Raw genomic sequence first — 27758 nt, 5'->3', positions numbered from 1 at the left:
TTACTAAGTCCCCAAATAAAAGTGTTGGCCTCTGAAGATCTAGGTTTAACTTAGTAGTTTATAGATCTTTATCAATAAAGGAAATAACAGAGCTGTGTAATAAGAAGATACGGGTATATTTCAATCTTTGAGTATTTATAGTTTCCAATTTCTAGGGTTATTTTTCAAATATGTAGTGCTTGTTGGATGAAGCATGAATGTTCAAGCAGTACTTAGATTGCTTTTCCCCTAGAAACTTTTTTTGGTCTCAAAAATTTTTTTCAGATATTTTTATTGTCTGTTTGCCATGTCTAGTTCATACAATCCACAAATATATATTGGATATTCTCTTTGTCAGATATATGTCTCCTTTATTCTCTCTAGGATACCATAAGCCTGAACTTTTTCTTAATCCAAATGAAGAATTTCCTGTGTTCCAGCACTTTGTATAAGGACAAGCTTTTTTATATGAGAACAAGCTTTTATTTTTATATCTAGATTTCCTACCTGCTTGTATATAAGAGTCAAAAGGCAAAAATATTTTAAAGATAATATAGTGCTGAACTTGTTACTTGTTTTCATAACTAATATAATAGATGATTCCTAAGCTTATACATGCTAATTTATTTGCTCCTCTTAATCCAAGACCAAGCTATTTACTTTTTTATTATTCAGTATGAGAGTACTGCTTAGAAGTCTTCACTGTTTTTCTTATATAAACCACATTCATAACTCTTCCTTTGATAATCCAAATTCAGTTTTCCTTAAAATAGACAAATACTTGCTTGAATAGCTTCAGTTCAGTTCCTCTTAAGCATACTCACTGATACGTATGTCCCTCTGAATGCTTAGAGAATGGACTGTTTTCGAATATATCTACAAATTTCTGTTCCCAGCAGTTGAGCAGAACTGAGTTTTCCTTAGTAAGAGTCATAAAGAATTGTTTCAAGGAAGTGCAGATTGGTTTTAGAGGACTTCCATATTTAAATTAATTTGTCTTAATGAACTGTATTACTAATGATTAGGTACAAATTGTAAACATTTCAACTAATTGGCTGTGATTTCATTTTCACTTAAGTTCTCAAATGACGTACGACTAAATCTTTTTCTGTTAACTTTTCTCTCCTGAGTCTTATATAATATGTATGAGCTTATATTGAAACTTTTATATATAAAAGTTTGTTTGAAGGAAGTTTGAAACCCCGTAAGTGCATCTTTTGAAATTTAGTCCTCCTCTTAGAAATAATTGTGGGTGGGACTTTTACCAAAAATGATACTAAAAGGAATATTCGACAAGTCTCCAACATATAACCTTGTTTTATAATTTATAGAGGGATGAGAAAGCAAGTTTTAGCTATGAATATAAAAAAGAAAATTTTAGATGGAGATGATTTAGCATGTCGATTATGCATTAATACAAACATAAGCACTTACTATTTGATACTACTCTAATTGCTTTCTATATTAATTCATATACTTCTCATACTCAACTTTTGAGGTAAGTACTACTATTACCCTCATTTTCCAGAGGAAACTGGCACACAGGATGTTACGTAATTTATCCAACATCTGGCTAGTAAGTGGCAGAACTGGATTAATCCTTGACAGTCTGGCTCTAGGATATGCACTTTAAACAAACCTTTTTTTTTTTTAACTCACTTTTATGAAAAGGAATATTATGGTGTTAGAACTTATTTGAAATGCTCCTAATTTTGTAATTGTGATTTTACTCAGTTGAATTACATAGTCACGTAACATTTTTGGTTTTATTTCTCTGGGAATTAAATTTAATGATTTTTCAAGCTATTCATGCCCTAACCAAAATTTGTCATTAACTCATGAATTTTGTCTACTTTCAGCCAACATTGTATAGCCCCTTTATCAATACTTTGTTGTTAGGCTTTGCAACTTTTTTCTTAGAAAGTGTAAGAAACAAAGCTTGTCCTTGAGCTTATTCGCTGAGAAAAATAACTAGGTTTCCTTTTCAGTAAAAACAGATGTCTTATGTACTTGAACTAGTTTGTTGAATTAGTTCACAGCTCAGGTTGACAAAGCTGTTCTGTACCTGGAATTAAATGACAAATGTGTCTTCACACAGCTATTTATTATTGGCGGTTGCTCTGGATATGTAGTCATGAAAAATTTAAGATCTACCTACAAAATCTTACTAGCATAGTTTGAGTCATTCTGTTTCCTTCCATATATGGCTTAATAAACTGACCATATTTAGTCAAATATTTAAAGTTAGTAAGTCATGTGTCTCTTAATGTGCTGCATGTGTTAGGTTTTGATTCTTTTAGCAACAATATTTTTATGGGCATGCCTTGCCAGTTGCTTGTGTATGCTTTATAAATGTTTAGGAGAACATTTTGAACAACTTGCACCACAAACTTGAGATTCATATGTAATATATATATTTTGTGACAGTATTTTTACCATTTAATTTATATTAAAACATTTCAGAAATTTATTACATTTATAAACAAAGGAACAAGCAGATTTAGCATTAACTACTTTAGGGATTTTTATTGTTTTTTCTTGCATTATACTGACTTAAACACAAATATTTTAAATCAGAATCAACATTTCATTTATTGGGAATTAGCTGTACCCATAGGTTAATTTTTTCAAAGAACCTGAGCATTGCCTTCTTTTTTTTTTTGAATATTGCCTTCTTAAACTTTATTTTTATTTTATTTATTTATTTTTGCCTTCTTAAACTTTAAAAAGTAACCATTCATCTTGAAAAATCTTTTATCTTCAGTGTCAAAGATTTACTCAAAGGTGGCAAATAAACTCTATTTTAGATCTTGCATACCTTTTTCCTCACTATATGTGACTTTGCATCTTCATACACCAGGATATGCCTGTCACTTGTTCATATGTTAAACTCTGATACAGATCCTCCTCCAGGAAATATTCCCAGACTATCACATACCATTCTTCCTTAGTTCTCCTTTTTTGAGCTCCCACAGTAAGTAGTGCACAGCCCTATAATTATATAATATTCCTTTTAATATAGTTATCTATTTGTGTGTTTATCTTTATACCAGCTGGTAAGCTGCTTGAGAACTTTCCCTTTGACTGAATAAAATACCACAAATGTCTTTGTTTTCCAAATAGAATGTATAGGTCATAATTTAATTTTAACACTTCTCTGTTTTCAGAATCACTTCTCTATATCCTCAGTGATTTCAAGCCCCATTGTATTATTAGCTTAATGCAGATAATTCCCAAATTGATATTTTCATTTCAAATTTATTTTCAAAGCTCTAGATCTGCATATCCACTTGGCCACTGGATATGCCTCATTAGATATACAGACACCTATAAATTCAGCATGTCCAAAGCTATGAAATCATCTTTCTTTCCCCAATCTGTTTCTTGAACCTGTAGTGTTTATTTTCATGAATGGCTTCTCCCTGTCCTTCACTTTAATGTATCCATTCTTTAAGCCTTGCATATTTTCTCTTTAAGTTTTTCAATATGGTCAGTGTGAATGACTTCTAAGGCTCAGTTTAGGCTCCTCTCTTTTCCTATTGTTTCCAGTAATCTTTCTGAAATATTGATCTGATCATGTCACCCCTCTGGTTAAAAACTCTGAATAGGGGCAGCCCGGGTGGCTCAGTGGTTTAGCACCGCCTTCAGCCCAGGGTGTGATCTTGGAGACTGGGGATCAAGTCCCACGTCAGGCTCCCTGTGTGGAGCCTGCTTCTCCCTCTGCCTGTGTCTCTGCCTCTCTCTCTCTCTCTCTCTCTCTGTGCCTCTCATGAATACATAAATAAAATCTTTAAAAAAAAAAAAAACTCTGAAGAGCTTTTTTCGAACATTATCTTCTTAAAGTTATAAAATGTTTCTCCTATTTCTCTCTACTGCTGAATTGAGCCAGTATGACTGATGGGAGTATTATAGTCTGTTCTTTGATGTGTGGGAGTAGAAAGTGGGTTAAAAACCACCTATAGCGTCAAATCCAGTCATCTTTGCATTATATTCAGATCTTTTACAAATATATTGAGACCTTGTAGCACATAGCCTTATCATAACTTACCAAAACTCTCTATACCACTGGATGATTTACTTAGTTTATTTCATACATTTTTTTTTTTAATCACAGTGCATTTGCCCAGTGAAGGTCCTTCCACTTGAATTGCTAGTTGAACAACTCCTATGTAATCTTCAAAACCTTGCTCAAAGGTATACTTCTTTTTTTTTTTAAAGTAAACTCTACCCACAACATGGCGCTCGAACTCATGACCCTGAGGTCAAGAATCACACACTCTCCCAGCTCAGCCAACCAGGCGCCTCTCACATATATATGGACCACCTTAGTTGCAAGAAGTTATCTCTGTGTCCCAGTGATACTTTAGTAGTTTTTTTATCCACTGCTGTTGTGCCCTTATATTATCATAGTCAATTTATGGACAAGCTGCTCTATTACAGTGTGATCCTTCCCCCTCCCTGTGTTTCTAGGGCCTTGGCTTATATGGTTTTTAGTATATATAATAATATGAAGAATAGCTAAGGGAATTCGGGATATTTAGCTTAAAAAAAAGTGGGAATTCTTGGGGGCAAGGAGTTCTTCATAGTATTTAAAAGCTATCAGTTAAAAGACATTTCCAGTCTTCCAGAAAGCTCCTTCATGCCCTTCCTTTCCTTACCAATTTAACTATGATTCTGAACTTCAGCATCAGAGATTAGTTTTGTCTAGAAACCATAGTATATATCCTTTCTGTCGTCCTTTTTTCCCTCATCTATGTCTGTGAAGATCATCTGTCTTGTGGAGGTTAGCAGTGGTTTGTTCGTTGTGCTTGATATTCTTTTCTCATTGATGTATAGGATCCTTTTACATGAATAGAATCTCCTTACACACATACATTCCATGCCATTTATTTATTTACTACTATTCTTTATTCTATTATACCTTATAGTATGATAGATATTCTATCATACTATTATACTTTAGTGGATACTGTCACAGAGTTTTCTGAAGGGTTTGTATGAATTTTACATTTTCATCAACAGTTTGTTTCTCCATATTAAAATAAAATAAATTTAATATTTCTCTTTTAAGAATCAAGTGTTGGTGTACAAGGCTGGCTCAGTTGGTGGAGTGTGTGACTCTTGATCTCTGGGTTGTGAGTGTAAGCCCCATGTTGGATGTAAAGTTTACTTAAAAATAGTATATTTAAAAAAAAAGAATCAGGTGTCAAGTTTTCTTATGTAAACACTGCCTATTCATTGTAAACATTTGGGAATAAAGGAAAATTTAAAGAAGAAAATAAAATTTTTTCTTAGTCTCACAACTAATGATAATAACTATTAACCTTCAGTACAGGGGCATCTGGGTGGCTCAGTGGTTGAGCACCTGCCTTTGACTCAGGTCATGATCCAAGGGTCCTGGGATTGAGTCCTACATCGGGTTCTCCACAGGGAGCCTGCTTTTCCCCCTGCCTATGTCTCTGCCTCTCTCTGTGTCTCTCATGAATAAATAAAATCTTTTTAAAAACCTTCAGTATATAGTCTTTTTGTGTACAGATTTTTTAGTAAAATTGGAATATTAGGTAAACTTCTTGGATTCTTCTTTAAAAATTTAATATATTGTGAGCATTTTCTCATATCCCTTTATAAAGAATCATTTCTTGTTTGCTTGACATTCTCTCTCATTTAAAAAAAATCAGATTCATATTATTTATCAAATAGAGTGTTATATTTTTATATCAGTGATTTAAAAAATACTGTTACGGAGCCTGTAGGAATTAAAGCAGGTTGAGTGAAAAGGGTAATATAATTAAATCTATATTTTTTCTCAAGGAAAATTAATGATTAAGCCTATAAATCTAATACTAATTGAAATCACTGTGGGGCATTAGCTATCTCAACATTTTATAGAGTGCTTTCTAATAGTATTTTGACATTTCTTCTTTTTTTTGCTATTAGATAGCTGTGGTTTTCATCTCTCTCCAACCCTTTAACTACTGCTTCTTGAAATTTTTTTTTTCCTGAGCAGTATATACTTAAAGTCCAAATGAATGTTATTTATATATTCATTTACCATCTGCCATATGTAAGGTACTATTCTGGGCACTGTGGGACCTTGCCATCAAGTTGCTTGTAACTTGTTCCAAGGAGAAGAATCATAGATACATAAGAATCTTAAACATGAGTTTTAGCTTCGTTCCTCCACTTGAAAAACAAAGACACTAATGCCTCAAAAGATTAGTTACTTGTCCATCACTACAAAATTTGTGGCAGAGCTGATACTAGAGCCTAGAAACAAAAGCTATGATTCCATGTCAATACTTTTCCACTTTGTACTTTGTTCATAGTGCTTTACTTGACACTCCTTTTTTCCCCCCTAAGAAAATGCTACTAAAAGTGTTTTCTTCTGTTCTGTGATAGGTATAGAAAAATTGATTTCACTTATACAACACTTTGTAAGTGCCTAGAACTTAATGATATCCTGTTGCAGACACTACAATTAGGTGAGAAATATGTTGATAAACTAGGAATATCTGTGGAAAGCAGTGAGGTGTGGAAAAGAGCTTATTCTTTTAGAATCTAAACATCTGTTAGAGTGCCAGCTCTGTCATCTCCCACCTGTCTGACTTACTCAAGCAACTTAATCTCTTTGAATCTTAGCTTTCTCATTTGTTCATCCATTTATTAAGCCCCTACCACATACCAAGAACTGTATAAGATGCTGCAGATGCAGCAGAATTCCTGTTCTCAAAAGAGTTTATGTGCGGATAGTGTATATAAGTCAGTAAAATAGACAAAATACCAGTCATGCTACCTGACACAAAAGAAACATTGATAAACGTCCCTTCTTACCTACTATAGGCTGCAGTTTCTCAAAAATTTTTGTCTCAGGACTGCTTTATACTCTTAAAAATGACTGAAAGATCTCAAAGAACTTTTTGTTCCTATGCTGTGTGTATATATAAATATTTGACAATAATAGAAGTTAAAACTGAGGGTTTTAAGTACTTACTAATTCATTTTAAAGCAGCAGTACTGTACCTATGTTATATAAATAACATTTCAAAATTAAAGTAACTGATTCATCTGCTCTTAAGGCTTGAATTTATCATTGACAACAAATAACTGTTGTTTTTCTTGAAAGGACAGAGTGTTCATGCAAAGAATCCAAGTTAGACTAAGTATAGTTTCTCATTTAAGAATGCAAAGAATCCAAGTTAGACTAAGTATAGTTTCTCATTTAAGTAAAAATTAAATTTTATGGGAAAAGTGGCTAGTTCAGCTAGCATCTTAGTTGCACAAGTGCTTTTCCTCAGGGCAGCCATTATACTTGGAAGAAGTGTTTTATCCATATTTCCTGTCTCGTTCCACAGAATATTAAAAAGGATGTGTATTCAGGTGTCAAATTTTAATAAGATTTATAGGTGTTACTACTTTGTCAAGGATATTCATAAATAAAAATAGCTTAAAAAAAAGAAAAAAACTGTGAGTGCATAGTGGTGAATATAATGACTGTTAATAGTTTTTTGGCCACTTCCTTGATTTGTTCTAAGGCACAGCAAGTTTTGCCACTAGTGCTTTCTGTATCCTCAAGTGCACCTGTCAACACAATGAAAAGTGGAAACACCATCTTAGTATTATTTTGAGAGTAGTTTTGACTTGTCAATTCCTTGAAAGGATCCCTCCTCCCTCAACAGACCACATTTTTGGGAACCATTGCTATAGAAAATATTATTGGTACTTATGTAATGTTTTGATATTATTTTAACGTGTACTTATTTTCATAGTGAGATTGGCATGGTCTGGTCACCCACAGTACTGCTGTATGTGTATCTAAGCAAGGACCCTTACCATTTAGTTGATATCATTAGCCTGTTTGATGGCAGTACAATCAAGATAGCAGACTAAAAGAATATTTATGTTATAAAAACTGAAGTTTATTAGGAGTGTTGATTCAGATTTTTCTGATTGTGCTTTCTGTTTTGTTTTTAGGCTTGCATCGATGACAATGTTGATATGGTAAAGTTTCTGGTTGAAAATGGAGCAAATATTAATCAACCTGATAATGAAGGCTGGATACCACTACATGCAGCTGCTTCCTGTGGATATCTCGATATTGCAGAGTAAGCCAGTTCTGTGTTTTTATTTAAATACCTAAACACTATTTTAGAGACCTGAGATTTTATAGAAATTGTTATTACAGATAAGTGAGTGAGCACTTATATTACCTTAATACATGAAAACTCTTCTTCCCAGTAAAAAGAATAAGCCATTCTTGGGAATTCATGTATTGAGTCTTTCATTAGGAGGTTATCCTCTATCTCCCCACCCTCTTTGGCTTTTGGTACTTTGTATTGATATGAGTGATTAATTGTACACTTCTCCATTTCTATCTCCTTTTCTTTTGAGTATATGTAGAGCATTGTCAAAGGATTCAAGGTTAATACTTAGCAGTGTAGTCTATTCTTGTGTAATCATGAGTTGTTAGGGGAAACTAACAATAACTTAGGTTACTTTAGGGAGAATATGATACATAGTTCTCTAATCAAAACATTTACTTATTTAATCTTATTATTAAGATTGTTTTCTAAAAGTAGGCTTTTTAAAAAATTCAATGAGAAATGGTCATTATTCTTATCTACCTTTAATGAGTGGGTACTTTCCAAGAAAACCTGATTCTTCAAACATATAACAAGGAAGTATAGTTATCCTGACAAAATAATTTTTTCACTAAGTTATTTCACTTTCTTCTTACTATGTATCCAATGTATCCAACACCATAAATAGGTTTTATTGTCTGCTCTTATCAAAGCTTACCAACTGGTAAATATTGAATATGGGAGTTCTACTCTGTGAATCTCTCATAGGAAACCTTAAATATTGTTATTTATTTGTGTATTTCATTTCTCCCCTCATGTATTAGAACTATGATATATGATATGTCTTTTTTTTTTAAGATTTTATTTATCTGAGAGAAGAGAGATAGAGAGCATGCATGCACACAAGCAGGTAGAAGTGGAAAAGGAAAGGGAGAAGCAGATTCCCTGCTGAGCAGAGTCTGACTTGGGACTCATCCCAGGACTCTGAGATCATGACCTGAGCCAAAGGCAGACGCTTAACTGACTGAGCCATCCAGTCAGTTTGGTGCCCCAAAACATCATTTTAAAGGGGAGGCAGCATTTAGGAAAATGAAAAGTACTCTGGCCTGGAAATAGAATGTGTGAGTTACTTGAGTTTTATTTACTGCCTATAACGCTAATTACACTTCCCTCTTTTCCTTTCTAGGCCTTGATTTCTTTTTCTTTTCTTTTTTTTTTTTAAGATTTACATAGTAGAGATTGAGAGAGAGTGCTCATGAGCTTGAGATAGTGGGGAGGGGCATGGGAGAGGGAGAGAAAGAAACCTCAAGCAGACTCCCCACTGAGCTTGGGGCCCAACTCAGGACTCCATCCCAGGACCCTGAGATCATGACTTCAGCTGAAATCAACAGTCAAGACACAACCATCTGAGCCACCTAGGTGCCTCAGGCCTTGATTTCTTTATGTGTAAAATGTGGTAGTCTTTCGTCATTGCAAAATAAAGCTGGTTGTTCATAATTACAATCATGATTCTTAACTTCTTTATTCCTTTCTGTTCTTGTCATGCCCAACAGAGGACTTAGATCTCTTCTTCATAGAAAAAATAGCCTAATGTGCATTTATTGTTAGCTGTCCTTAAATATTTGATACTCAGGTTCTGGAGTCAAATAATGTGGATTTTGAATACTTCCTCCTCCATTCTCAAGGGGTATGACCTTGGGCAAGTTGCTTAATTTATGAATATTTCTGTTTCCTATAGAAAGGGAATAGTATTTCCTAGTTTGTTGTGAGGATTAACTGAGGAATCCATTAAACAAAGTACCTGGCACATAGTAAGTACTCAGTATATATTAACTTTTGATCATTATCTTGTTTACTTTCTCATGGGAAGTGAAAACTCAACCTTTTCTTCAAATGTTTAATCCCTGTGTTTCCTTTTTAAAATTCATGCTTCTGAGTTGGAAAAGATAATCATCCGGAATAATTTCCTCCACTTGACTGATAACCCACTGTGTTGGTTGGGATGATTTTAGCTGCAAGTAACAGTATCAAATTTAAAATGACCTAAAAAGTAAGGATCCTTGTTTGATGGTATATAATATAGTTTAGCGGAAGGTCATTCAAGTTTATTAAACTGCTTGGTGATATCACCCAAGGGCCTGGGATCTTTCAGTTTTTTTCTTCTTCTGCTTTTCCAAAATAAGAACTTTTTTCTTAGCCTTGTCCCCTCCTGGTTGCAGGATAATTGCTTCAACTCCTCTGTAGTGTTTTTACATATGCACATCTGAGAGCAAAATAAAGAGTGGGGAATGAAAATTATTTTCTCCAGAGAGAGGAATTTTTCTCAGAGTCCTCTGAGTACATCATATATCCTCTTCAGGGATTTGCGTTGGCCTGGGTTTGGTCACTTGCCCATGTCTACCTGGGGAAAAGCAAGTACTTGGCATATTCAGTGTTTTACATGTCAGTAAAGAAGTATGAGGAAGGGTAAGCAGTCTGCTGCAGGTGTTCATATTTTCAATGGAACAACTACAACTTTTCATTTTTTAGAAGGTAGGCTATGGAACAAAGTGCTTCATAGGACTTGTACAAACAAAAGTAACTTGATTTGGCCAAGGCTCACTAGAGTTTTGCTGATGTAACTACTTTTCTTTAGGCAGTTTGAATTTATGGCTGTAGTATAACTGAAGTTTTTAAATCTGTAGTGTCTTTGAACAAAATTAAATGTAGAAGAATGATGACTTTTTCTATTTTGCTCTTTCAGACTTTTTAAAGTAATGACAATGTTTATAAAAGACAGTTTAACTGATAGATACTGACTGGATTATCTGTTAAGGTGATGATAGTCCAAAACCCTTCCAGAATACACCATTAGTTTTATCAACATTATCTGTTCCACCAGTTAGTCTCACTAATGTTTTCTTTGGTTTAGAAAAATATAGCATAGTGGCTTAAGAGATAGAGTGAAGATATCCCCAAGTTACAGTGTTTATAGGGTAAAAGAAAGCCCTGTTAATAATGATGTAGAAATAATAGTTGTAAAACAGTAATGACCTAGGAAAGTTGGGTCACTGCTAACTAAAGTATTTGGAGTTAAATTTGTTACAAATCCTGGTTCTGCCATTCACTAACTTTATGCCCCTGGCCAAGCTATGTACCCTCAATGATTAATATTATTTATACAATCAATAGGAATAATCTGGCTTCTTCCTACTTCTGTTTCTCTTAACACTTTCCATATTTTTCACTGTCTTCAATATTGGACTACTTTTAATTCCCCAGCATTTACTGCTGGTTCATATTAATGAGTCTTTTCTTACATTGGTTCATTTGCCTTATTTCTTTGCTTGACCAGCTCCTACCAGATTCTCAAATGTAGTTATGTAAGGGTCACTTCTTCCAAAAACTTTTCGGATATTCCTGGCTAATTCATCATCTCTGCAATGCATCAGATGTTTACATGCTTCTTTAGGAAATGCATCATGCACAGAATAGTTCTAATTAATCCCTATTGAAATGAGAGATGAAACAAACAATGAAGCACATAGTTTACTCTGTGGTTGTGAGGTTGGTTTGGATACAGTGAGTTCTGAATTTTTGACTTCTGAGGGCACCTGGCTGGCTCAGTTGGTGGAGCATGCAACTCTTGACCTCAAGGTTTGAGCCCCACATTGTGTGTGCAAATTACCTTAAAAATAAAATCTTACCAAAAAAGTAAATAAATTTTGAGCTCCAGCGGAGATAGAACAAACAGTATGAGATTACAGTTAGTTTCTAGACATTTAAAAATTTCACATCTGATTTGTAATAGCTCTTCATTTTCTGGCTGTTATCTTACCTTTTCACCAAAATAATTCTTCTCAACCTCTCCCTGCTTTGAAGAAGGTAGAAGTCTTAGGAAAAACTAAAAATAAAGATTGTTTAATACTGCCCCTTCTCCAGAGTGGATTAGAGGAACAGTAATGGAGGTGAGTTTGGGGAGTATGATGTTAATGCTCAGTATGTGCATTGTTTTGCTAAATACTGGTGGGTCAGGTATTGAAACGTATGCATTAACTTCATGCTCTTCCTTTGGTATGCTGAATTGTGTCTGCACATAATTTATATGTTGAAGCCCTAGCCCCCCAGAACCTTGGATTGTGACTGTATAAATGCAGCCTTTAAAGAGATAATTAAGTTAAAATGAGGTCCTTAGGGTCAGCCCTAATTCAGTCGTACTGGTTTCCATATAAGAAGAGGAAATTTGGATGCAAAAAGAGACACCTAGTTCATGTACACAGAAAAGACCACAGGAGGACACCTGGGTGGTTCAGTGGTTGAGCATCTGTCTTTGGCTCAAGGTGTGATCCTGGGGTACCAGGATTGAGTCCTGCATCAGGCTCCCTGCAGGGAGCCTGCTTCTCCCTCTGCCTGTGTCTCTGCCTCTCTCCAAGGAGCCCTATTCCTTAGAAGTGCTCATTGCTACTGAGTTGGTCACTGCTTCGAATTCATATTTGGCACCAAGGTGTTTTCCTTTACCCTCTTGTATCGTGTATCAATTTTTCCTTTCTCCCTTTGTTCCATTTCCACAATTACTAATTTGCTTTGTTATATATTACATATACATTAGACTACTTATAACAACAATAGCACTGACAACAACAATATCGATTACTGAAAGCAGTTTGAAGTTTTCTATGGGGGCATTTCTTTTGGTCCTAAGGTATCCTACTTCAGATATATACAATCAAATTACCGTGTGTCGAAATCACAAAATAGTTCTTTGAAATAGTTCTTTTCTGTGTGTTATGCCACCAACTAGATATACTCTTGGGTTCGTTATTAATTTCATTTACTTTTTAGAGTTTGCTTTTTTAAATTTAATTTTGTTTTATAATTTACGTAAAGTACTGAGTTCTAATGGCAATCCCTGCTCTACCATCCTCTTTCCTGTGTTCGCAAATTTTGTATTTTATCCCAATTATTTATTTTTTAAATATTTTATTTATCAGTTTGTTTTTTAACACAAGTGTCATTTAAAATATTATTTCCCCTTGTAGGTAAGTATTAGAATACTATGTACATAGTTCTTCACTTGCTTTTTTCACTTAATAGTCTATTCTGGAGATCACTATATGATGGAGTATATAAAGCTAGTTCTCATTGTTCTGTTTAGGTTTCCGTACTTTGTTGTGTAGTTTATTGTAGTTGTGTAATTGTAGTTTATTCAGCCGGTCCTTCTTGGTTGACCAATGAATGCTATTTGTTTGAATGACTCTAGTTTTAGACCTTGGAATTGTCCTTTCATTTTTGCAAATCATGGGAATTTTTATGTTTATGTAAACAAATTTGTATTTGAATAATAAAACAATTTATTTTATTAACATTTTGGTTGTTGATGCCATTATTCTGTTATCTTTTTGTATTTTCATTTTGTCACTACATTTCTTTTTTAGGCTTCCACCACAGATGTTTAGGAGTGCTTTCTTCTTCTTTTTTTTTTTTTTTTTTTTTTTTTACTTTTTTATTTTAGAGAGAGGGAAAAGTGTATGAAAGGGAGTGGAAGAGGGAAAGGATCCCAAATGACTCAGTGCTGAGTGGGACCCAGGGCTTGATCCCACAGCCTGAGCCAAAATCAAGAGTCAACCAACTGAGCCACCCAGGAATCCCTAGGTGCGCTTTTATCTTGAGTAGTTTTGGTGTTTGCTGTAAAATTTTTCAATAGTAGAGAAAATTAGCCCTGTATAAAGCTTAACATTGTGTAGTGTTATAGTACATGGGATAGGATGGTGTTTAATTAGTATATTTAACATATTTTTGTGTTTGTAGTAGTTTCAAAGCCACTACAATTGAAGATTTTATATCATTATAAAATGCTAGTAGGATTACAGTCAGTGACATTTTCATGGTCTTATTTACAGCATGGAAAAAATTTCATGAGCTTTATCACTTCATCATTAAAATATCAATTACTTAAGGGTATGATAACTCTTAAATATTTGTGGTGGCTTATTTATGGCTTTCATTGTAGCCTTACTCCATAAACATCCAATATAATCCTCAAGATTTCACTTGGCTTACCCTTCAAGATACATCCAGTATCTGACTATTTTCATTGCCACTGTAATTTCTTCCTGATCTTGTTTTCTACTGGAATTATTATAGTTGCAAAAATTCTAACCATAACCATCCTCTTCCCGCACACCCCCCCCATCTGTTTTCCACAAAGTGACCAGAATGATCCATTTAAAATATTACAAGTGAGATAACACCACATTTTTATTCAGATCCTTCCAGTGGATTCATAATGCATTCAGAGTAGAAGCCAGAATTCCTACATTCCAGATGTCCTACATGTCTGTAGTTTGGGCCCGGTGTTACTCCTGTGGTCTTCTATTCTTCACTCTTCTCTCCACATACTCTCTATTAGCCACCTTGATCCCCTTGCTGATCCTTTCAACAAAGTAGGCATCTTGCTTCATAGTCTGCACCTGTTGCATCTTGTATCCAGAATTCAGCAATTTTGTTATTTGGATAAAAAAATCAGAAGTTCTTAACTAATTTAAGAAATCTATAAACTTCACCACCACATCCATGAGAAATGTTATAATATCCCTGATATTTTAATCTTAACTCTATCAATTAATTGCTATTAACTTTAGGCAAATTGCTGGCTTCTCTGAACCTCTGTGTCCTGATCTGTAAAATGAAAATAATAATACTTATCCCTATTTTATGAGATTATTGTGAAGATTAGATGAAATAATGTATATAACACTTGGCACAATATACAACATAATTAGCCTTCAGTAAACGTTAAATAAATTGTGATTCAAAATACTATATTTGGTCATTACTTTTAATGAAAAATAGCTGAGCTCTTGGTTCTCCTGGACTTATAAAAAAAAATTATCATGTGAGGGTAAAAAAAAATATCATTTGATGTGAGGGTAAATGTAACTAGGTGAGAAGAACAGAGGATAATAAAGTAGTCATTTGTCGTACTTTGATAAGAGGATATTTGAGGATAAAACTCTAATTTACTTAGCTTGTCAAGAATGATACTTTGCCTAAAGCAGATTATGTATTCTGTTAGGAGTCTCAGAAGGTGAAACTAAGTCTAGGGTTCTATGAAAATATTAAAATTTTATCTAAGAGATATTTATATCTTCATATAATAATGAGGTATGTTTGCTTAAAACTGTAAAGATCATTTTCTCCTGCTTTTTTAAAGAACGCTATGGGAATGTTCAGTATCACATCCATTTCACAATCAGAACTGAACCTTCCTTCTCAGGACTCAAATTCTGATACTCTTTTCATTATATTACAACTATCTTCTACAGTAGTGTTAGGCTTTGTGAGATATAAAAATGGCTGCAGCTCCATTCCTAATTTTCAAGCTTACAGTTATATGTGAAGTTAGTTAACTAAACTACATACAAGAAAGGGACCAAGACATGTAAAAGGAACACTGAGGAAGAAATTATTGAGAAAGATTCTAGAGGAGGTGACATTAACTGCTACATTAAACAGTGGGGCAGGGTTTATGCCTGTGAGAATTGGGAGCTGTCTGAATAAAATGTTATTCATGAATGAGAAATAATATATGGTATAGCTCTTTTAACTGGCCTCCACTGTTATTAACTGACATTTGCCACTTCCTTGTTAAAATATAATGACTAATTCCCATAAAGTTGTTAAAACTGAACATTGCAGCAAATAGGCTACTTCTACTAAACTTACTCACTTCAGTTTCACCGAATGAGTTACAAGCCTACCAAAAGTTAATTGTGCATGTTCTGAACTTGTTCTTGATTATTTATTAGATAACCCAAAACTCATGAAATGTGTACAAAAAAGAAAATTATTGCTATAACAAAGTCAGATACTTTGAAAGACTTGATAAAGGCAAGGCTTTAAAAATATAATTGCTGATGGGGTGCCTGGGTGGCTACATCAGTTGAATGTCCCAACTCTTGATTTAGGCTCAGGTCATGATCTCAGGGTTGTGAGAATGAGCCCTGCATCAGGCTCTGCCCTCAGCAGGGGATCTGCTTGAGATTCTCTCCCTCTCCCTCTGCCCCTCACCCTACTCTCACTCACTCTTTCTCTAAAGTAGATAAATAAATCTTTTATATACATATATAATTGCTATTCAAGTAGATGTGGTTGAGAAAACTGAAAGATTGAAAGTAAAAGATCTAGATGGATTGTGTACTCTGACTGCTGTCCTGTTGACTTCAACACTTGCTTCATTTTAAAGAAACTTTAAAGTCTTAGGAAATGCGTTATGAGTATGGTTTGTGCAAGAAAGGCAGCATAGGTTTATTTTTTTTTTTTTTGAAGATTTGATTTATTTATTCATGAGAGGCACAGAGAGAGAGAGAGAGAGAGGCAGAGACACAGGCAGAGGGAGAAGCAGACTCCATGCAGGGAGCCCGACATGGGACTTGATTCCGGTCTCCAGGATCAGGCCCTGGGCTGAAGGTGGCACTAAACTGCTGAGCCTCCGGGGCTGCCCCGGTAGCATAGGTTTAAGTCACTAGAGACATTCTCCAGTACCTTCTGTGTTGAAGTAAATATCTTACTTACATGTGCTTATTTTCATATATGTATTACATTTTATGTTTCCCTATTTTAATCAGCTTTTCTGGTTAACCAAGCAAATACTGGTTATGATTCCATTGGATAAGAGAAGTTTTTTTGGAGCCATATTTTTTCAGGAAAAAGAACATTAGCAGTAGGTATATGGAGAGAGCAGATTTGATTGGGAAGATGAACTGAAGCCAGAGCGTAGAAGAATTTGTATGCCTCTTTAAGTTTGACCTTCAGTGGTGATGCATTTTTAGGGATATGCACTCTATATTTTAGGAATAACATTCTTCACAGATTAGTATTGTTGGACAAGAGATCTCGACAATGGTAGTGAAATTGGAAATGGGGCAGATCTAAGAGAAATTTGGAAAATAGAATTGATATGGTTTGGTATGATTCACTGGATCTAGGTCGTGAGGTAAGAGGAAAAATCAAAGGTGGTAATAATGCCTGATAATAGCTAATGTTCATTGAGTTCTTAATATGTGCTAGTCACTGCTCTAAGTCCTTCAAATATATATAATTTCAGTCATCCTAACAATCACATGAAAACATGTTGTTACCACCGACCCGCAGGCCTATATGCAATATTACAAACCTCAAAAACTTGGAAGAATGACAAACAAATTGTAAATTTGGGTGTAGGCTCATTTGGGAGCAAACTGTGATCTAAACTTATATGAAGCTATTTATAGTCTTTGTTTATCCCATTTACTATATGTTTATTTTCTGCAAAAATATTAATGTGTTTGGTTATGAAGTACTGCCTCAGATTTAGTGGGGGTTTTACATAATCTGCAATATTATCTTTCTAAAATATGAAACATTTGAAATTTGGGTTTGGGTGAGTGATGGTAGGCCTGTATGATAATTCTTCTCTTATAGATGAGGAAACTTGAATCAAAGACTAATCACACACAGTAAGTGCCAGAGCTAGGATTTGAACCTCACCAGTCTAACTTTTCAAGTCTGTACTTTAAACCATTACACTGTTTTGCCTCCCCGTCTGACCTTTGTAATTGGGAAAATGATGCCTTTAGACTTCCTAAGAGATCTAAAGAGCAGGACTGGGGGGAGGGGGGGAAGCAGAGAAGAGATTGTAGTGGAATGTGGTTTTAAATAAGCCCTAATTGAGATGCTAACAGTAGTGCTGTAGGAAGCCAGGAATATATTGAATGTGTTTATAATGCATATACTGAATGTCATGAAGTTTAAGATGCCATTGTTTTATCACTGTCATTATTTTATATGCCAACTAAAAAAATGAAACTATAATACTGTGCGTGTTTGTGTTTAATCACCTATGTTTTTTTTCACACAGTATCATTTTCTGTGTAATTTAGAGTGTCATTGATGCAACATTACTAAAGAATGTTTCCTTATTGCCTTTGGGATTTTATTTTAAGCCATTTTGATTTTCATGTTTTCTTGATCTTACTGGAAAGTATCAACAAAAGTTTAAGATGACATCCAGGAAGACATTTTAAGTTCAAGGAATAAGGTACTAACAATGCACATAAGTTGACTGAAATGAAAATAGTATAAATAGCTATGACTGAGGTCACATGAGGACATATAATCACAACCATGTTGTGTGTGCCATGTGCCCAGTAGCCGTTGTAAGATATCATGGATTATAGCATTCATTGATTGTAGAAGATTTCAATGATGTTAAAATGTGAGGAAAATGTACATTTTAGAATTGTTGTATAGTGAGTAGGATTTTTGCCTCTGGGAATTGAAAGTTGCAGTATTAAAGTAAGACAGTAGTGCATTTAATAGATTTTATTAAACAAATATGCCTTTTCAGGAGTTAGTGCATTATTAAAGAAGTATAGAACTACTGTTCTGGGGAGTAATTGAGAGAAATAGGAAATGCTAAAGACAGAACCTTGAGGATGTCCTATATGTAAAGGACAATAGAAACAATTTAAATACTTTGCCACATTTTTATTATTTTTTTTTAAAGAAATGATAATCCATGTTCCTAGACAACTGAAAAATAGGCCCTAGTTTCACGGATATATTCATTTATCTCACTGGTGTTAGCCTGGTCTTTGCTATTGCATAATTAATTGTATCTGTAACAAAATTGTGGTTAAAATCGGTAATGTTCTAAACATTGCAATTTGACAATTAAAAATAAAAGAGAATTTGTGCTTCTGGGAAGATAGACTAGATGTGGTTTTTCCTATTCCTTCTAAGAACTACTAAAAACCCTGCACATTATATATAAAACGTAAGATTCTGAGAGGTAGAAAGAGAAGGCCTGATGGGCTAAACATCACAGGACCCACAGGAGAAAATGTCCTAGCTTTTCTTTTTGCCTCATGTATCTTTGAACTGAAAAACACTGATAATCCAGAAGCACAAATGGGCACACCAAAAAAAGAGAGAAAGTCCCAACAAAAGCCTAATCTTTTTAGCCAAATACTGGGAGAGGGGTACCCTTGCAGGACAGAAAACTTAAAAATAGTAATAACCACTCTACTTAACCAGGCAAAGTCCACAGGGAAAAAACCTTAGTCTCACCAATGCCCTCACCTGGCAAAGGCTAGGTAGGGAGTGTAGACCTCCACCCTTACCAGGCTATATTGAGGTACGCCCAATAGTCCTACTGCAGTGATGTCAGATTAGGCCAGAGCTAGCCAATACTTCAATACCCACCAAATGATTAACTAGCCCTCCCCCCCGACCTGTATTACATACCAGCCAGCTCCTACTCCTTCCTGGGGTGTGTCAGAAGAGGCCTAGTGGAGAGTGAATACTTTCATCACCACCCACCAGTAAAGATCCCTACCTCCCTCACCTTATAGTCGGAAGCCACATGGTAGTAGTAATGAAGCACTTATACCCTTTTCATCCAGGAAGATATCAGTGAAGGCTTTGTGGTAAATTAGAACAAGGAGCCACCACCCCATCTTTGGCCTCAGTGGAGGCTGAGTGGGGAACCTAGATTTCTACCCCTACCTTGTTGTAATGAAATAGCACCTCCATAGCTTCCTCTGCTGCAGCAGAGCCAAAAAAAGCCAGCTAACAGAAGATTTAGGCAAGATCTAGAGTCTTTTAACGTAACACTCAAAGTGTTCAGATTTCAATTGAAAATCAATTGCCATACCAAGGAAATTCCCCAATTAATGAAAAAAGACAACCAGTAGAGACCAACATGGAATGACAGAGATACTGCTCTTAAAATTATCAAAGTATAGACCAGCTATCATGAAAATGTTTCAACCATTATGAGCATACTGGAAACCAAAAAATTAAAATCTCAGCAAAAAGAAAGTCTTCAAAGAAATAGAAGATATTAAGAAGAATCAAATGGGAATGAACTAAAATGTCTAATAACCAGAATAAAAGTGGGTATGCTCAAGAGTGGAATGGAAGGGATAGAAGAAAGAATTAGTGAACTGAAAAATGGATCAATGGAAGTTATCAAATCTAAGCAACAGAGAGGAAATAGACTAAATTAGAATGAATAGACCCTTAGAGACTTGTGGGACTATAACGAAGACCTAACATTTTTGCCATTAGAGTCCCAAAAGAGGAGAAAGAAGGCACGGCTGGAAAAGTATTTAATGAAATGACAAGTGATGGGTCAGCTATTTTTCATTGTGATATAGAACTTCAAGAATGAAATAGCAAAATGCATTTCCACTGAAGATGCATAAGGGTTTATACTTATTTTAGGATTTTTGTTGCTCAGAGACTACCAAAAGAAAACAGCATGTATTTCTTCTTAATAGTATAATGTTCTACTTATCCATTTTTGAAAAGTTCAGGTAGTTCATAATTCTGTCACTAGATGACTTTGAGGAAGTCATTTTGATTTTCAAAGAACAACTATTCCAGTGGGATTCTTCTGACTCTCTGATAAACAAAAAAAAATTTATTGTAAAATCACATAATATTAAATTTACCATTAAGTGTACAATTCAGTAGCATCAAATATATTCACATTGTGCGGCAGATATGTAATTTTTCATCTTGTAATACTGAAATTGTATGCACTAATTTCCCCTCTCCTCTACCCCCAGCCCTTGGTAACCAACTTTCTATTTTCTGTTTGTATTATCTTGATACCTTTAGATACTTCATATGAGTGGAATTATATAGTATTTGTCCATTTGTGACTATCCTCTAATGCTTAGCACAGACCTTGAGGTTCAGCTGTGTAACAGAATTTCCTCCTTTTTTTTTTTTAAGGCTGTACTCACTTTCTGATTTTTAAAGACTCCTGTATTGATTACATGAAAAGTTCACGTATTGATTATAATGACTTCTTGATACTAGTGTCCCTACAGTGAGTAAAAAAAGTCAATATACATTAAATTTGAACACTAAATATATTCAGCTCTTGATGATGGAGTGTCTTCTCCCTTCTCTCTTTGATCCCTATGTTCTCATTAGCTTCTACTTTAAAGACAATTTTCTTTAAAAGATCAAATTTTTTGAATGAAAGCCATTTCCTTTTCTCATAATCTCATCTACGAATTGGTTTTTTACAAAACTCGTAATCCAAGACAATTAATAGAGACTGTCAAAATTTGTCTTCCAAATTCAATTAACACTAAATAATTCTAACCCAGATAGAATCCTGTGAATTTATTTAAGGTACCATATCCAAGTTGCAGCCAATAACTTGGTTAAGAACTTATACCTTTTGGAACCTGAGTGGCTCAGTTGTTAGGCGTCTGCCTTCGGCTTAGGGTCCTGGGATCCAACTTCACGCTGGGCTCCTTGCTCACTGGGAAGCCTGCTTATCTCTCTCTCTCTTTCTCTCTCTCTCTCTCTCTCTCTCTGTCAAAAACAACAACAAAACGAATCCTATACCATCTGTCAGGTTTTTAAATTAGGACGTGTGCAAATAATTTTGTAAAAATCCATGTGAATCATGTCTTGATTTTGTGGTTAATTAATTTATCCAAAATTACTTACTGGCTCAAGGTGCTAGATTATTATAAATTTCAATGAAACTGGCAACTTAAGTTTTTTTATTTCTATAATCTATAAAGAATTTCATCATTTGTAGGCATCTCCAGTGTTGGCCTCATTTGTATTGCTTGAGAAAATCATTAACCATTGTTAAGGCAATAAAACTGCTTTTTTCCTTTTCCTTTCCTTTCCTTTCCTTTCCTTTCCTTTCCTTTCCTTTCCTTTCCTTTCCTTCTTTTCTTTTCTTTTCTTTTCTTTTTTTTCTTTTCTTTTCTTTTTTGTAACTCTAAAGCATACCAGAAAAACTACTCATCTGAGAAATAGCCCAATTTTCTGACTTTCAATTTGGGACTTCTATGTGAAATCTTTGCTTTTTTCTTTCCAAGAAATCTTAAAATAAATATGTGTTTCCTAATTAGCAGTCACATGAGCTGCTTATAATACCCCAGCTTTTTTTGTTCCGAAGGAAATATAGCCATCTGTTTTCAGTATCTCGAGGGCCCCTCACAGTCAATTTCTGGTATTCCAGATAGTCTGTACTATTTTATTTCACATTATTTTAAACATTGCTAAGTGTGATGATTTTGCATAATGGGATAAAAGATAGAATTTTTATTTTATTTTTAGACATTAACTTATTTAAACTTCACCCAGCCCTGTAATTTGTCCATAGATTAGGCTTCAAATATTCTAATGTCACACAGCTGTCAAGAAGCAGAGTTGGGAGCCTAACTCAAAGTACACAGAACCTAAATGTTTGTGCTTTTTTTCCCCCACAACCAACTTTTGAATGGCTTTTTGAGATTATTCATGGAAGCTAAGAATTAATACCATGAGATTTGTTTGTTTGTTTATATCTTTTAAAAAATGTATATTTGCAAGTGACAGTTCTGGAGTGCAGATTTTTGTGAATTGTATGAATGTATACATATACCTAAACTTTGGGCTCAAGAATTGCTCCAGGCTCTGTTTCCTGCGAGTAGTTTTGGAACTTTACTATTGTTAGTTTCTCTTAACATCCTTCCTGTTTATATAAATTTTGGGTTGTCTGTATTTGGCTTTGACCTGGTATTTCCTTGAGACTCTGCTTCCCATGTAGCTCCCTGTGCTGCAAGCACTGCAGCAACTCTGAGGTACTCCTTTCTGTTTTTATATCATATGAATGATTTCTACCTAAGCAAAATAAAAGTGTTTCTTTCATATAAGGATGCCTAATTGTTTGGTTGATATTTTGCCTAGCTAGCAGATTATTTATGTATTCTCCTGGCATTGTAGCACAGCTTATTATACCACTTACATCTTTTTTTTTCTTTTTTGCTCTGGTCTCATTTATTAATTTATAGTATATAAATGTTCTCATTTAGTTTTATATTACATTTTTTAAAACTCTGAAACAAAAAGTTGCCTCAATTCTAATATGACTTTGTAAAAAAATAAAAATTCTTTCATAGTATCATTTCAGACTGTCTCCACCAAAATTTTTCATTACCTCCATATTGACTAGTTTCCTAACTGATCTCCATGTCTCCAGTCTCATACAATATGCAGTAGTTCTTTTTTTAAAAAGATTTATTTATTTATTTATTTATTTATTTATTTATTTATTTATTTATTTATTTATTATTGAGAGGGAGAGGAAGAGAACACATGTGTACAAGCAGGGGGAAGGGCACCATGAGCCGCTTATAAATTTTTATGATTATAAATTTAATGAAGATCATAAAAATGAAATGTTACCTTATAGAGAAAGAAATGTTTACAATAAATTATCAAGTATAATGTAAAAGCATCAGGCTACAAAATGGTCATGATCTCAAGGTCCTGGGATCAAGCCCTACACTGGGCTGCATGCTCAGTGGGGAGTCTGCTTGAGGATTCTCTTTCCCTCTGCCCACCAGTCAATATAGAGCTAATAAAAAATTTTAGTGGAAACAGTATGAAATCCTATGAAAGACTTTCTAATTATCATTAAATAACATTTTTGTATTACTAAAGCAATATATGTACATTATTGAAAAATTAGGAAATATAAATTAAAATAAAACATGCTCTACTTCTTTAAAACTTAATGCATCTAGCGTTGGTTTTTAGTGTTGTTCTTACATAGGAGTTTTTCTCATTTGCTATGCGGTTAAGTCTTACTGATACTGTCATTACTTAACTATCTTCCCTTTCATTTTATAGATTTTTGATTGGTCAGGGAGCACATGTAGGAGCTGTCAACAGTGAAGGAGACACACCATTAGATATTGCTGAGGAGGAGGCAATGGAAGAGCTACTTCAAAATGAAGTTAATCGGCAAGGTAATGTAAAAGCAACCTAAATGGAAGAAATGTTTAAAACTGTTTTAGGGACACCTGGTTGGCTCTAACAATTGAATGTCTCCTTTCGGCTCAGGTAGTGATCCCAGGGTCCAGGGAATGAGTGCCATATCAGGCTCTCCATGGGGAGCCTGCTTCTCCCTCTGCCTGTGTCTCTGCCTCTCTCTGTGTCTCTCATGAATAAATAAAATCTTTTAAGACAAACTGTTTTAAAAAGAATATGATATTCTTTTCCAGTAAATTGAATATTTATTGAAATATTGAATATTGAATATTTTTTTCAATAAAATAATTATTGATATTGAGGGAGAAATCATAATTTGATTAGAAAAAAATCACTTTTTATAATAATATGTGTAGTATGAGTCTATTTGAAAAAATATAGGATTCTCAATTCTACATCTTTTTAATATTTTTTAAATTGAAAGAAGTGTCATAAGTTGTAGGATCAGACATAAAATTACGGTAGTAAAAGTTTTGGAGAGAAAACAGGCAGAGAATGGGGAAGTGCACAGGATGAATGAGATACATTGCAAATTTAATTAGGGTGGTCAAGGGCAGCCTGGATGGCTCAGAGGTTTAGCACCGCCTTCAGCCCTGGGCGTGATCCGGAGACCGGGATTGAGTCCCACGTCTGGCTCCCTGCATGGAGCCTGCTTCTCCATCTGCCTGTGTCTCTGCCTCTCTCTCTCTCTCTCTCTCTCTCTCTCTCTCTCTGTCTCTCATGAATAAATAAATAAAATCTTCTAAATAAATAGATAGGGCAGTCAATAAGTCCTCACTGACTAGTGGTTTTTTTTTTTTTTTTATGATAGTCACAGAGAGAGGCAGAGACACAGGCAGAGGGAGAAGCAGGCTCCATGCACCGGGAGCCCAACGTGGGATTCGATCCCGGGTCTCCAGGATCGTGCCCTGGGCCAAAGGCAGGCGCCAAACCGCTGCGCCACCCAGGGATCCCTGACTAGTGGGTTTTTAAGCTAAGATCTGAATGAGATGAGGCAACTAACCATGCATCTAAGGAAAGAACATTCCAAATAGGGAGCTATGAGTGAAAGGATGGGAGGGTACATGGTTATTCAGAGAAACTGTAAGTAGACTAGTTTGACTAAAGTGGGCAAAACAAGGAAGGGACTAGAGGGAAATGATATCACAGAGGTAACAGTGAACCCTATCACATTAAGGCCCATTTTAGGTTGTTGGAACGACTTTGCCTTAAAAAATGACTCTGCCAAAAAAATGACTTTGGCTTTTTAGGCAGACAGAAGTAGGAGCCAGTGGAGGAATTGAGATGAAGGAGTGACATCTGACTTACTTTAGAAAGATCTCTGTGGCTATTATATTGAAAATAGATTGTAGGAAAGCAAGAGCAGAAGTAGGTGGTAGTGGACAAAGTGATAAGAAAAGATTGGATTTTAGATACATTTTGAAGGTTTGGTCCAGAGGATTATTGAGTGATTAAGGGTAGAGTATGCAAAAATGAAGGTGTAAATGAGATGTGAATATTGTGGGAAAAGTAGGTTTTGTGGGGAAAGTTCAGGAATTTATTTTCAAATGTGTCAAGTATGTTTTGCTGATTAGATATTTAAACAGTTGAATCTGTGAACAGAGAGAGCTACAGAAGTAGAGCTATATATTTGAGTGACATCAGTTTATAGACGAGGAATGATTATTTATGGATAGAGTTATTTAGGAGCAATGAGTAGTAACTGATTGTGGTAGTAATAGTTTCACAACTTTGCAAATATACTAAAGACCACTGATACTGTAAATGATACATGAATCGTATCTCAAGATATGTATATAATACATAATATATTTATGTTTTATATGTATATATAATATCTTTATATAATCTAGCAATTCTTTAGGGGGGCTATATACTCAAAAAATTAAAAGGAAGATTTCAAAAAGATATTTGTACACCCATATTTATAGTAGTGTTATTCACATAACCAAAAGATGGAGGTAAAAAAGTGTCTGATGAGTGAATAAACAGATTGTGGTATATACATACAATTGACTATTCAGCTTTCAAAAGGAAATTCTGATATATACTGTAGCTTGGATGAACCTTGAGGATATTATGGTAAGCAAAATAAGACCATCACAAAAGACATATACTGTATAATTCTACTTGCCTGAAGTACTTCAAGAATCAGATTAATAGAGAAAATAAGTGAAATGATGGCTGTCAGGAAGTAGGAATGAGGGTCTTTTTTTTGTTTGTTTGTTTAATGGATATAGCATTTCAGTTTTGCAAGATGAAAAGAGTTCTAGAGATGGGTTGCACAACAGTGTAAATGTACTTAACACTGCTGGACTGCATACTTCAAAATGTTAAGATGGTAAGTTTTATATTATGTGTATTGTACCACAATTAAAAATTAATATGTATAAATAAGTTTGCAGGATTTCCACTATATTCCATTATAGTTAGCAATATTTTTTTTTTATTTAGACAGCAATTAAATGAGTATTATCAGGAGAGAACTGTGTTCTAAGGTTTGTTAAAGGAAAGGTATGGGATATTGTTTTAGAAGGTTGGCTCTTACGAAGTATGGTTCACCATGAAATAGAAGCAAAGGAGTAGAAGCTAAAGTACTAAATTAGTCCCTTGGAAAGAGATTTTTATTCCTTGGATTAGGAAAATTCATAATGACTACTAAGTGTTTTTTAAAAAAAAATCTTAAGGGGTGCCTGGTGGCTGAGTTATTAGTTAAGCATATGATTCAATTTTGGCTCTGGTCGTGATCTCAAGGTTATGAGATCAGGCCCCACAACAGGCTCCACACTGGGCTTTTGGAGCCTGCTTAAGATTCTCTCTCTCCTTCTCCCTCTGCCCCCTCTCCACCTCACATGCATGTTCTCTCTCTCTCTCTCTCTTTCTCTCTTTCTTTCTCTCTCTCTCAAGAAAAACAGAACAAAAAACTTAAGACGCCGAAGCTAATAGCTAAGTGCCTAAGTAGAGTTGAGGACTTTTTTTAAAAAAGATTTTATTTCTTTATTCATGAGAGACAGAGAGAGAGAGAGGCAGAGACACAGGCGAGGGAGAAGCAGGCTCCATGCAGGGAGCCCAACATGGGACTCGATCCTGGGTCTCCAGGATCACACCCTGGGCCAAAGGTGGGTGCTAAACCGCTGAGCCACCCAGGGATCCCCCAGAGTTGAGGAATTGTAATAGGTAGTTGAAGGTCCCTGAGGCCCAGGAGAAACAGAGCATTTTAGAAAAGTAGTTGACAACTGGTGCTTGAATAAGTACACAGAATAGCTTTTAACAGGCATGTTCTAGGCAGGCATTTTGGAGTGATGAGATATTCAAGACTTGAGGAAGCTGAAGAATAGATATAAAGCATCACAACCTAGAAAGTAGACTACCTTATCTGTCCGTATCTTGCTCTGATGGATGCCTGGATAGATAGCTGACCATTTCCTGTTAAAAAAACACTTAATTTTTTTATACTATCTAATATTAGCAATAATTATAAACTAGGAAAGTCATAGAGGTCTACTGAAAATTTCTTTCCTTTGGTTTCTTTGTATATAAAGAAAGCTTTTGCAAGACTGAGTTTAATTGTAATGATTCATTCAGTATTGATGAGTGTGCCAGCAAATGATCTGAGTGCTGGGTATTATTAAAAAGAGAGGAAGGGAGGGAGGGAAAGAAAAAGGAAGGAAGGAGAATCTTTATTCTTAAGGATTTCACAGTATATCAGAAGTGGCAGATATATAAACAGAGCTTCACAATGCAGTGTGTTATGTGCTAAAATACAGATAGGGACAGGAGGTTGCAAAGAACAGAAAAGCCTTTTGACTAACTGCTTCCAATAGTCAGTATGGGTTTCAGAGTGATGACATTAGAAAATGAGTTTGCCTAGCAGAGAATGGAGGT

At 34.8% G+C, this 27758-nt stretch overlaps 1 protein-coding gene across 2 annotated transcripts in view; it reads left to right on the top strand.

Moving 5' to 3' along the window:
• PPP1R12A (protein phosphatase 1 regulatory subunit 12A) overlaps positions 1 to 27758 on the top strand; it is a 137494-nt gene that overhangs the window by 39021 nt on the left and 70715 nt on the right. For both annotated transcript variants that reach the window (XM_055341753.1, XM_055341752.1), the window contains exons 2-3: positions 7951 to 8081; positions 23733 to 23851. In XM_055341753.1, the coding sequence (XP_055197728.1) occupies positions 7951 to 8081; positions 23733 to 23851 (250 nt within the window). The remainder of the gene's footprint in view (positions 1 to 7950; positions 8082 to 23732; positions 23852 to 27758) is intronic.

The sequence above is a fragment of the Nyctereutes procyonoides genome, unplaced genomic scaffold (genome assembly GCF_905146905.1).
Source record: "Nyctereutes procyonoides isolate TBG_1078 unplaced genomic scaffold, NYPRO_anot_genome, whole genome shotgun sequence".
NCBI classification, from domain to species: Eukaryota; Metazoa; Chordata; class Mammalia; order Carnivora; family Canidae; genus Nyctereutes; species Nyctereutes procyonoides.
Note: the sequence above shows the minus strand (reverse complement) of the source record. Positions and strands in the feature narration are given on the sequence as shown.